The sequence below is a fragment of the Prionailurus viverrinus genome, chromosome B4 (genome assembly GCF_022837055.1).
Source record: "Prionailurus viverrinus isolate Anna chromosome B4, UM_Priviv_1.0, whole genome shotgun sequence".
Classification (NCBI taxonomy): domain Eukaryota; kingdom Metazoa; phylum Chordata; class Mammalia; order Carnivora; family Felidae; genus Prionailurus; species Prionailurus viverrinus.
This window is the reverse complement of record NC_062567.1, coordinates 2,773,531-2,786,334: the sequence shown is the minus strand read 5'-3', so window position 1 is coordinate 2,786,334 and position 12,804 is coordinate 2,773,531. Positions and strand designations below refer to the sequence as shown.

At 47.2% G+C, this 12,804-nt stretch overlaps 1 protein-coding gene across 1 annotated transcript in view; it reads left to right on the top strand.

Annotated features, from left to right (window-relative positions):
* Window positions 1–11,885, top strand: part of PRKCQ (protein kinase C theta) — a 187,173-nt gene extending 175,288 nt beyond the window's left edge. The window contains exons 17-18 of the mRNA XM_047867798.1: window positions 7,827–7,955; window positions 10,673–11,885. Coding sequence (XP_047723754.1) covers window positions 7,827–7,955; window positions 10,673–10,828 — 285 coding nt within the window. The 3' untranslated portion in view covers window positions 10,829–11,885. The remainder of the gene's footprint in view (window positions 1–7,826; window positions 7,956–10,672) is intronic.
* The last annotated feature ends 919 nt before the right edge of the window (window positions 11,886–12,804 follow it).

Below are 12,804 nucleotides of genomic sequence, written 5' to 3'. Positions count from 1 at the left end.
CAGTTCCATGACTCTTGAAACCCTTACTTTGAGAGGAAATTGGCCCACTGACAAGCCCAGTTTGTAGCTTAAAACTCAGCCTTTGGTTTCCCATCATGCCCATTAAGCCTACTCAGTCCAGTTCATCTTCCCCTTCCCACCTGGACAGAATGCACAACTCTTCAGCCAAACACAAACCTCACATCACCCCTAGGCCATAAAACACGGTCTCAGTTAAGAAGGTAAAACTGTTCAGCCCATGAAAGAAGTCAGCAAGTCAACCAGATCTCTAAAGCCAAGACTTTTAATCCCTCTTCTCCAGTCAGATTCAGGGCTGGTGGCGACTCACTTTGGGAGAAGGGAATGTGGTCATGTTGTGGCCAACTGTGTCCTGTTCTCTTCCTCTCCAGCTCTTGGGTCTCTGCTGCAGACCAGACCAGGTTAAAAGTAGGGAGAGGACAGAGGAGTAAGAAGGAGAAACCGTTGTTCTTTTATGGCTGGGTGGCTTCATGCTTGGAGTCCGGTGGTTTGTGAAAGCCAGAACTTCTGTGAGACATTCTAGTAGGTCTTTTGGAAGTAAGAACTGGTCACCGGGGATGTTTTTGGCCAAAGCCCTTGACACACAGGCCATTTGTTCAGTCCGTTCCCTGGCCCAGATACTATACCAAACTCCATTTCACAGCATTCCATCTCACAGAGACCCTCACTGCTCACTGCCTGAGAGGGCCCCTTCAGCAGTATTTAAAATGCTGCAGATCACATCCCCTTCCCATGTCCACTGGAAACACTGATGCATCTTTCACCCTGTAACTCAGAATTCAGACTGTCACCATCCCTGCAGAATTCGCCATCAAAGCAAGACTCACACCCCGGTCCACGACAGTCCAGGCTCAGGGGAGAATTGAGTGTGTTACAGATGGAAACCGGGCTCTAAGAATCACTTGCCATGAACCAGGAGCTCCCAGGGAAAGCCAATGAAGAGACCTAAGCAGCACCTGAGAGCCATCATTAAAGATTGGAGTTATAGGCAGAGTCCTGGTTTCCTTCTGTTGAGGACGCAAATTAACACCCACAGTGTGAGTACAAAAAATAAGTCACGGTAGTGCAACGTGCTCTTACATATAATAACAACGACCAGCACTCACTGAGCTGTCCCAGCAACTGTTTGGATCAAGGAGATACACCGAGGTGATCAGGAAGAGAGCAAATCTAAAAGAAGTGGACCAAGAGCACAGGTGTGTTGAATTCGAGCGTCTCCTATCTCAGCTGGCTTTAAAAATCATTTAGGAAAATAATTTTCAGTCTTGCTGTCTTTATATTGAAAAGGGGGAGCAAAGAGTAAGACCTTTCAACATTAGAAGCTCTCGGTGGATTTTAAGGTTTTTTTTTTAACATTTATTTATTTTTGAGAGAGAGAGAGAGAGAGAGAGAGAGCGAGCGAGCGTGAGCAGGGGAGGGGCAGAGACAGAGGGAGACACAGAATCCGAAGCAGGCTCCAGGCTCTGAGCTGTCGGCACAGAGCCCGACGCGAGGCTTGAACCCACAAACCGTGAGATCATGACCCGAGCCGACGTTGGACACTTAACTGACTGAGCCACCCAGGCGCCCCAGTGGATTTTAAATCTAAAAACAATTACCAGGCCCATCTTGTTTCACAAGTCTACTTTTTTCTCATGAACTACCTGGATTTAAAGGGCACCCACTTCTCCTGCTCTAATACGACCGGCAACTTGTCCAGAGTCTGAGATGCTGAGGCAACTCTGCAGCCCTCCCTCAGGAGTCCAGTGCGGAGAGAGCCCCCCCAGGACACCCCGCCCAAGGCTGATGGCATTGCAAGTCTGAGCCACTTCAACTCAGCTTTCTGTTTCTGTTATCCAAAGAAACCACAAACCTAGAAAACTCTCGGAATGATCCATTAAACACACTTTCAATGACTGAACAACACACCTATAAAATGAAAGCTGATTTCAAAATTAACCAATTAAGAAGATGACAACAGTAAAAATTATCAGGATTGGGATGGAAGCAGTGTTGCTTTACGCAAAGGCAAGTTGAGACATTATTACAGTTGCTGCATGGGTTGTACACGGACTGGACACGTGGGCTCAAGGTGAGGTAGGATTGGTTGGCTCCAGCTGCTGTAACAAAATATCACAGACTGAGGAGCTCACCCAACAAATTTACTTACAGTTCCGGAGGCTGGGAGTCAAAAGGCAAGGTCCAGCAAGGTCGGTTTCTGGCGAAGGCTTTCTTCCTGCCTTGCAGGCAGGTGCCTCCTTGCCACATCTTCACTCACACACGGGCGAAGAGCTCTCTGCTGTTTCCTCTTATAAGGACTCTAATCCTATTGGATCGGGCTCCCACCCATATGACCTCATTTAACCGTAATTACTTGTTTCCTGCAAGTTCACTCACATGGGGGGGTAGGGCTTCGATGTGTGACTTTTGAGGAGACATGCTTCAGTCTCGTAGTGTGGGGGTGCACTGAAAAGCCCTGGGCCAACGAAACCCCCCAGAAGGGAATAAGGAAACAGCTCAGGGGCTGCCTGGAGGCGATCCACCTTTACTCCTTGATGTTCCACAAAAGTTCAACAGCTATGCTTCCAAACCCAGTGCCGCCTCGGGATGTGGGGGGGCTCACGGCCAGGAGGGAGGGTGAAGGAGTCACGGGGCCAGGTGGAGTTCATCAGAAGTTAATGCTGGAAGTGACGGTTTTTCACAGGAGAGAAAGACGGTGTGGGAAGAAGGATCAGTTCCAGGTAGAGAGGAAAGATGACAAGTCACATACAAGGAATATTACTCAGCAAGAAAAAGGAAGGAACGGTTATCGATCTACAAAACAACCTGGGTGGATCGCAAGGGTGTTGTGCGGAGTGAAAAAAGGCCAGTCTCCAAGGGTCACACACTGTGTGTCCACTTGTGTAACCTTCTCCAAAGGGCAGTGTGGAGATGGAAATCAGATTAGTGGCAGTGGGGGCTGGGGAGAGTGGAGGCAGGACAGTGACTGTAGAGGGGGATCCCAAGGGACAGCTTTGTGTTGACGGGACGGATCTGTGTGCACGGTGGTTACCCAAATCTACGCATGGGATAAAATGACAGAGAACTAGACACACACATTGTATCAATGCTGGCCTCCTGCTTTTGGTGTCGTTCTATAATTATAAAAGACGTAGGCATTAGGGGAAGCTAGGTGACAGGGACACAGGACACCTGTACTAGTTTTTAACATCTTGTGAATTGATATGTATGGACTGAATGTGCCGGCCCCAAATCCTATGTTGAAGCCGTAACCCCCATAATGATGAGGCCTTTGGGACATAATGAGGCAGAGATAACATAATCGGGGTGGGGTCACCACAGTGGACGAGTGCCCTTATAAAAAGAGGAAGAGAGAGCTATCCCCCCCCTCCAAGTGCATGCACCAGAACAAGGCCATGTGAGGACACAGCAAGAAGGCGGCCACCTACATGCCAAAAAGAGGGTCCTCGCCAGGAAGTGCCCACACAGGCACCTTGATCTTGGACTTCCAGACTCCAGAACTGTGAAAAATAAATGTCTGTTGTTTAAGGCACCACTCAGTCTGTGTCATTTTGTTGTAGCAGCCCAAGCAGACTAAGATGCTGTGATCGTTTCAAAATAAAAAGTTTAAGAACAAAACACAATGTAAGGGTTAATGCCAGCAAATACCAAAACCAAAATCATGTGCACTTTCAATAACGGGAAAAAGATTTGCTAGAAGAATAGAAAATAAATCTGGCTGAACAGAGCAGAAACCAAGACAAGTAAGAATAAAAAGTGGGAGAGAGTGGGGCTCGTTGGCGAAAGAGGTCTTAAATCCACGTGGAGGAGACCGGGCTTATCCTTTCCCGTAGGTGTTGGTAAAAATTCCATCTCCTTGCCCCACAAGGAAGGTAGTCCTCTGCCATGTTCTAGAAGTAAGGCTGATAAAAATTAGTTTCCTCATGCAATTTGCTGACAAGAACATGGCTTCTAGTTTCATCTCTCCTCCTGGTTTGCTCTATAACTTTCGTCCCACTGCCCCCCTCATCCTTGAGTTCCGTTTTCTGCAAAAAGCAAAGGGAGCATCATTTCTGAGAAACTTCCTGTAGAGAATTATAATGTAAAACCCAGAAGTAATGAGTCCTCTAAAAAAAAAAAAAAAAAAAAGGAATCTGTTACAGCAGCTGCATCAATATCACTCTCTGTTCCCTTTAGTCCTCACAGCACACAGGTGCAGGTAGTGTACTGAACAACTGCGCAGAAGAGACTGTGCTGCATCATGAATTGCAACTGGGACACCGCTGTTCAGTTGAGTCTTGAAAAGAAACACCCCTTTCTCCCTCATGTATTCATCCAGGATGTCCTGTCCATTTGTTTGGAAACGGGCGGAAAACGAAAAGATCCCAAACAGAAGCACCTCTCCCTTCTGTAGAAAGATAGATCTGCGCAGGGAATGAAGAGGGGAGAAGACCCCTCTCCAGGGACAGGGGCCAAGCGCTGGTGGCCCTCCTCAGCCGCCCAGCACGGCTCCCCAGCCCAGACAGTCGAGTAAATTCAAACAAACGACAGCTGCATCCTGGCCATTCGTGCACGAGGTGTGCTGTTTCCTGTTAATGTAAACCGCCCTCTGACAGCTTCGATGAACAAAAGCAAGTCTTTCTTCATGAACACGGAGTCCCTTGGTGCAGCTTCTCCAGCACAGAGCCGACGGCCTCCTGCAAGGTCACCAGACCTGGAAGCAGGAGGCGGGGGGGGGGGGGGGGGGCCTTGATGCAGGGGACAGAAGACAGTAACTCACTCTTGTGCAGGACGGGAAAGAAATCTGAGTCTCAAACATGAGGTCATGTTATATTCTCATTACATATTTTATCTTTGAAAGTATATTCTGTTAAATTTCACAGGTACATGGGTCAGTCTCAGAAGGCTCTGTCAGGATGCTCTAGGTACAAACGACACATGGTCCTGGAAAAATCCAACAGGAAACAGCATGGTCCGCACTCGGCAGAGGGCAATTACTTCTCACTGTATTCAGTAAAGCCTTTCATTATAACTACGTGAGCTAGAGACACTCCCACCTTCTCTCTCATCTTGTTTCATGAAAACGTCCTTAAAAAGTAGGGGCCAGTAAGGTGTGATGATCGTTTCTAGGCAAGTCACTTATTCCCTCTGCTTCTAAAGAATCAGTCTGCTTTTCCATGTGTTGGCCTACATTGGTGTTCGAGTCTACAGAAGAAAAATTTTACTGTGAATTTGGTGCCTTTTCTATGTGCCGTTATATATGCTGAAGACAAGATTCTGGCAGAAGGTGAGGACTGAAGATCTGTGGTCTGCATGTAAATAAAGTAGAAAGACAACTTGCTCACTTATTTAACAAACATTTATCGTGCATCTACTTTGTGCACAGCACTGTGCTAGGTTCTGTAAGAAAGAGAAACATAAGTGGTGTTTGCCCTCCATAGCTTACACTCTACTAAAAAAAAAATACTCTTAAAAATACTCTTGGGGCAACCGGGTGCCTCAGTCGGTTGAGCATCTGACTTTGGCTCAGGTCATGATCTCATTCGTTCCTGAGTTTGAGCCCCGCGTCAGGCTCTGTGCTGACAGCTCAGAGCCTGGAACCTGCTTTGGATTCTGTGTCTCCCTCTCTCTGCCTCTCTCTCTCTCGCGCTCTCTGTCTCTCTCTCTCTCTCTCTCAAAAATAAAAACGTTAACAAAATACTATTAAAAATGATAGACAGATACCTTCTTTAATGGAGGGAAGATATTCAGATGTCCTATGGAGCCCAGAGACTAAAGAGGCTGTTTATAATTTGGGCTCTACCCCTGGCTAGACCTGTGATCTTGAGCAAGTTATTTAGCTACTCTGAGCCCCCGTGTCCTTAACTGATGATCGGGACAGTGATCTCTGCTTTTAGAATCTGTCTTCAAAGTCAGGCCGATATGGCGGAGGCATCTGGCACTACTCCTGACTCTCAACGCTGGTTGGAATAAGTCATGGAACCAACCATATGACAATGAGTATGAGTTGAAGGGCGGGGAGGGCTCACCAGGAGTCGAGGGAGTCAAAGAAAGCTTCACAAAGAAGAAGGAGCATAAGCTGAACCCTGAGTGATGGGCTGGGATTGAAAGCTGAGGTGAAGGAAATAGCAAAATGTGGGGAGACGTATCTCCTCACGAGATGGAGATGTCCAGAGCGAAGGACAGAGGTGGGAAAGGCAGGTGGCGTATTCAGTGAGTAGACACGTCTGGACAGAAGAGAGGGTTACAGTGGGGACAGAAAGATGTGTGTCCGCAGAGGCCACAGAGAGCCTGGGATGACCAGCCAGGCTCAGAGGATGTCAGGACTCACCAGGGCATAGAGATGACCTTGCCTCACCCTGAATTCTCCAGGGGAGGAAATGGAGACTCGGAAAACTTGCACAAGGCCACGTGGGTAGGAAGTCTCTTGGGTGACAGCCTCATGTTAGTGGTTTTCTAACGGAGCTTTGGAACATCAAGTTTCCATCGAGAGACCTCAGCCGCCACCGTATGGTAAAGTGGGACAGCTGACCGTGTGGCTAGCTGGTTACATGGGTATTCCACCTGGACTTTTAAAAAGATTATCCTGATTTTTAAAAAGAAGAAAAAAAATCTCCACTTCGCTACAGCACGTTGTGTTTTTTTTCTTCTTTTGGTTTTGGGTTTTTTGGGGGGCCTTTCGGTAGAGCCTTTGAAGATTTTCAAGTAGGAAGGTAACGTAAGTAAGGCAGTGTTTGGAAACACATAGACTGGCTATTCTTACAAGAGATAAAAGCAAGAGATCTCTGTAATTTAGTTGTTACCGGAGGTCCGGTCCTGCCAGAGCCTCGTGGAATATCCCTGTTTCAGAGACCCCACGGTGTCCTTATGAACACCCTACAGCTAGAAGTTACTCTATAAACAAACATCGAGCTGCGGGATAAAAAAGGGGTAACTACTTCAGGCACTTGGGACCCGTGACTCCCCAGGTCTTGTGTTTGGACTCTCCTATTCCGTACTGCCCTTGACCCGTTGTGTTGGAGTTTGAAGAGTTTCCAAGCTCCTTTCCTGTCCTGGCCAAGGTTCAGCGTGACCTCATAGTAACAGGAGAAGGAACAGTGCAAAGAAGAAAATATATCTGTAACAGACCAGAGGTCATTAAAGAGGATTTGAATTAAGTATTACTTTGCCAGTGGGTTTGCAGGAAGCAGAAATGATTCTCACTACTCAGACGCCTTATCCAAAGCTGACCGTCAGGGACTAGTTTATAGGATATCATCAAAGCAACACTGTTATCCTTTGAAGGCAGCTTGGTAGGAAATCAAAGTCAATTAATGGGCGGTCAACCCAGCAACAAATAAATTGATCACTTATTCTCTGTTGTTGGGTTTTACAGACCACGAATCACACTGCATACGTGCGTGTGCACATGTGTGTGTGATTTCATCTCACGCACAGAACCGCCCTGCGGGAAGGATACTTCATTCACTTTACAGGGGACGGCACAGACTCAGACTCCTGCAACTTGCCAGAGGTCCCGTAAATAATACAAGGCAAAGCTGATTTCAAAACCGGTCTATATCACTCAAGAGACTGCATTTCTAGGGCCGGGAGCAAGGGAGCAAAAACCCAGACCCTGGAATATTCAGAAGGCTCATTTGAGGGAGAGTGCTGTCACCAGTTTGGAGACAACAGTTGATACTCGAGAGTGGAAAAATCGGGTTAGAAAAGCCTCAAAAAGCAGTCTTTACCTCGTGACTTGCGCCTCACACACTATGAAATGCAGCCTCGTCTGAGGCTAACCGGCTGGTCCCCTGGGAAGTAACTGTTTTCTTTCTGCCACTTCTCAGCTCTTCGTGAGGGAACCTGAAAAGAGACTAGGAGTGAGGGGAGACATCCGCCAGCATCCTTTGTTCCGGGAGATCAACTGGGAAGAGCTTGAAAGGAAGGAGATTGACCCACCGTTCCGGCCTAAAGTGGTAAGGACCTTCCCAGGACCATTTGGTTCCAGCTTGGCTCCCGGGCTGCCTGCCTGCCCCTCACCCCTGCTTGAGCCCCTACCTTCCCTCCGGGGTGCAGTTCTTGGAGCAAAGTGCTTCTTTAACCATAATTCAGGTTACCTGGCTGGGAGTGGGGGGATGGAGTGCGGGGGGGATGTTACTCTTGTTTTGCAATATCTAACCTGTGCGATGAAAATGTACCTGCATGAAAAATGAATTGCTGGGCGCATGCCTCAGACGTAACCTGCATGTGCCAGGTGGCTCTCTGATGAGATATGGTGCTTTTGCACAGGATGCATCCGTGCCCCATGGTCACAGATTCTGTGACCCAAATGTGTATGCAGGGGATCTTGGAACCCTCTTTTCCATGGCTATTTATTAAAGTTTGCCTGACGTTTGCAACTGGTTCACGTTAACTATATTCCCTAACGGCAATAGTTCAGTGTTACTTGGTTTAAGGAAAAAGTACACTGGGGCTGAGGAAGAGACAGGTCTCTAAATTCCCAGGTGTATGCTCACTAGTGAAAGTCACTAAACTCCATGAGAAAAGGCACAATGACCTGTCCATGTGCAGAACCACCGTAAGGCGAAGACAGAGTAAAGAAGGGACGCCCCAGGGGGCTCAGTGGGTTAAGCGTCTGACTCTCGATTACGGCTCAGGTCATGATTTCACGGTTCATGAGATGGAGCCCCGTGTGAAGCCCCAGGTCAGGCTCTGCACTGACAGCTCGGACCCTGCTTGGGATTCTCTCTCTCCCTCTCTGCCCCTCCCCCACTCACATGCACGCACACGCTCTAAAAATAAGTGAATACACTTACAAAAAAGTAAAGTGCAGTTAAAATGAAAAAGCTTGGCAGACGGATGTTGGTAAGTGTGACCGCACACAGCCACTGAACCGGACTCCTAAAAATCGTTCAGATGGTCACTTTGAGGTTAGGTATATTTTACTACAGTTTTTACAATAAATAGTTTTTGGGTTTTTTTTTAATTTTTTTAATGTTTGTTTTTGAGAGAGAGAGAGAGAGAGAGAGAGAGAGCAGGGGAGGGGCAGACAGGGAGGGAGACACAGAATCTGAAGCAGGCTCTGAGGTGTCAGCACAGAGCCCGATGCGGGGCTCGAACCCACGAGAACATGACCTGAGCCGAAGCTGGATCCTAACCGACTGAGCCACTCAGGCGCCCCAGCACTTTGCCTGGCTTTTACCAGTGGTGACATTTTGCCAAGATATGAGTGTTTTGTTTTAATTGTTAAATGTTTTTATTTGCTTGTGAGAGGAAGTGGGGGAGGGACAGAGAGAGGGAGACCCAGAATCCGAAGCAGGCTCCAGGCTCCGAGCTGTCAGCACAGATTCTGACGCGGGGCTCGCACCCACGAACCGTGAGATCATGACCTGAGCCAAAGTGGAATGTGTGACCACCTCAGCCACCCAGGCGCCCCTCAAAAAATAGTTGTTTTAAAGGGTAAGGCAAATGGTAGATATGCCAGCTTTACCCGTCCCTGGTCAGTATGGATATAAACCGTCTCTACCATCTCTCCTGCATGGAAATGGCACAGGCTCGTGGGTCCCGAAGCAGAGTGCCTCGCTCTAGAAAACGGCCACTGCTGTTCCTCAGGAGGGGGGAGGATGAAGTGAGTGTGTTCCTAGGACACAACATTGTCCCAAGCTCTGGGGACGCGCTAAGGGTTCCACAGGCTGGTCTCTAGCACTTACTGTTTGGACCAGCACCATCCCTAATGCGTGGGTTGATAATTTGTGATAAAATGATTTTTTTTTTACCTAGTTTCGCTCATCATAACAATGTAACTCATGCCTCAACTTTCACAGTACATTACAATTGACTTGATAGTGTCCATCTAAAAATCAGACTTTTGATCAACACTTTCCCTACAGAACAGTTCTGCCAGTAGGAAGGAATTTCCCTGACCTGTTGTCCAAGCAGCTATTTGTAGGCAGAGGCCACAGGCCATTGGCTTCACCAGCCCAGGGGCCCCCTTGAGGGGAGGGAGAGTCTCTGACTTTTAGTTATGCTCATATATATAAGGGTGACTTTTGATCATCTTAAAAAAAACTGAACTATACACCATACTAAGCAGTGTTTATAAATAGGTGTTTGTTTTTACATTTTTTTTTGGTCTCATGGGCACCAGTGAGCTAGGTGGCTCAAGGGGAGTTTGTCCCCATCCATCTATGGAAGACGGTCCAAGATGGTTAATGATAAAATGAACATGGCTGGAGAAGCCAGCAGTAGTGAAGGATATTGATGTAAGAATAGGAATATATAATCTGTAAAACTCCTTGCCTCCACTCCCATCCTCCAGCCCTCCCCTCTTCCCCCTCAGTTACCCCCTACAAACTAAAAGGATACAGGTCACATCTGGCCCCGCCTCTTTTTCAGAAGTGGCCAATCCTGTTTCAGGTAAACTATTAACCAGAATCATTAGACCCTACTTGGATATATATAATGAAATTCCTTTACATGAATCTAAGTGTACTATTGACAAGCTAATGCCTCGGGATCTTAGGAATGTTCCATGAATCCACCTATGACCATCTATGTTACTTCAGTTCATCTGCAGTGCGGATAGCATACAGTGTCATGTACACATGACAGCCTAGATAACAAAAAGAAAGATAATTAATGCAGCGGCTGATTTTCTTCCTTTTGTTCCTCTCTCCCTCGAACTCTGATCAAGAAATCACCGTATGACTGCAGCAATTTCGACAAAGAGTTCTTAAATGAGAAGCCCCGGCTATCATTTGCTGACAGAACCCTCATCAACAGTATGGACCAGAATATGTTCAGAAACTTTTCCTTCATCAACCCAGGGATGGAGAGGTTGATATCCTGAACCACTTCCCCTGACACATGAGGGACTTTGCCTTCTCTCTGCGAACTGGTTCAAGTGACACTCCTTGGATTCCTTTTCACCTTGGAAAAGAAAAGAAACACTCAATAACACCGGCTGAGACCTTCGAGCTCCCCCCTGACTCTGTATCTGCAGCAGAACCCAGCTCCACTCATTATAACGCCCTTCGGTGTCTCTCCTGTCCTCTCCTGCGGCCACCCCTGATGTTAGGTCATCACTAACCATAGTTATTTACTGGAACGGGGGTTCTCCTCCACACTGTGAGAGATCTGAAAACTTAACACTGCCCTAAACTGTGGCTCTTCACGTGGGCACCAACGGCTGCTCGGTGAAATACTTGATGACGGAAGGGGGCACAGTGAGCACGGGCTTCTGGAGACCGAAACAGCGCGTCGCCTGGTGGGAAAGCGGGCTTCGTTCAGCCACAGACAAGTAGCCAGTGACCTGTTTTATTCTGTTCACGTCTGGGGAAGTGTAAATGGTGGTGGGGGAAGCCCTGGGTAGGTTTTTATGGGAATTCTTCACAATAAACATCGCTTGTAACTTGAGATTTACAAATCCATTCATTCTGATTAGCCTTGGCATTCTTGGGAAAGAGGAAAACGGAAAGTGAAAAGAGATCATGTCGCTGAGGTGGAGGGTTTAATAAAACACCTACTCTGGCTATCTAATCAACATAGATATTACACTTAGAGTCCAACAAAGATGGACTCATTTACTCCTGCCAGTGGAACCACCCCATCCACCCACTCTCAGCTGATTTCAATATCGTGGAAGCCACTCACTACAATCCTTTTCACGCTGTAACAAGAAGGGCATAGTGCTTCCAAGAGAAAAGAAAACCAATCTCTTATCACACCCTTGATGGTGATTTCATGACTCATAAGTCTCCCTTTAGGCATTAGTCAAAATAAAAGACCCATGCATGCTACTTGTAGCAGTCGATCTTCTTTGATGAGAAGTCTAGCTATTTTTAAGGATCTGTGTTGTTTGTATATTTTGATAAAATATTGTGACTTAATGACAGAGGTGGATATGTAAAAATGGAATAAAAGAAAGAAAGAAAGATGCCTCTTAATAGTTTAATTCCCTATTTGTCCCCGCAAGAACTTGGTTTTGTCATGGTTGGCATCAAAGTGTCGCTCGCGTTGATGTTGGAAATTTGGGGAATCACTAAAGGTCCCCAAAAGAGTGAGAGACTCATAACTTTTAAGTTACTGTTACTATGTTCCTCTTTCCCTTCACCACGAGATCTCTTGGGAGTGACCCACACATGTTGCTACAGGTCTACACATGTTGCGTCTACTCCTCCAACACCCAGATCCAGCTCTGCCCTCCTATCTGTCCCCAGGCACTGCTTCCTCTCAGAACTACCTTCCTGCCAGCCCTTGTGCAATGCACTAGGTCCTCATCTACCTTTCTGCAGTTTTTTATACAAGGAAAGACCCTCCTTTGATCTTGAGCCCATCATCACTGCAACACAGCACTTTCCCCTTTTGCCCCCTCCACCTGCAACTGCTCCCTTGACGAGCCCCTTTCCTCCTACCCCCCCCCCACCCCCGTCACTTCCAAGGCCTCTCTGCCCATCTTGTTTCCACTTTTCTCTTGGTTCTTTCCCACCACCTTGTGCCTTCTAGGCTTGCTTGACTTTTTTTAAACATAATTTATTGTCAAATTGATTTCCATACAACACCCAGTGCTCATCCCAACAAGTGCCCTCCTCCCTGCCCCTCTCCCCCGGCCCCCATCCACCCTCAGTTTGTTCTCAGTATCCGAGAGTCTCTTATGGTTTGCCTCCCTCCCTCCCTCTCGGTAATTTTTTTCCCCTTCCCCTCTCCCATGGTCTTCTGTTAAGTTTCTCAAGATCCACATATGAGTGAAAACACATGGTATCTTTGCCTGACTTACTTCACTTAGCATAATACCCTCCAGGTCCATCCGCGTTGCTGCAAATGGTC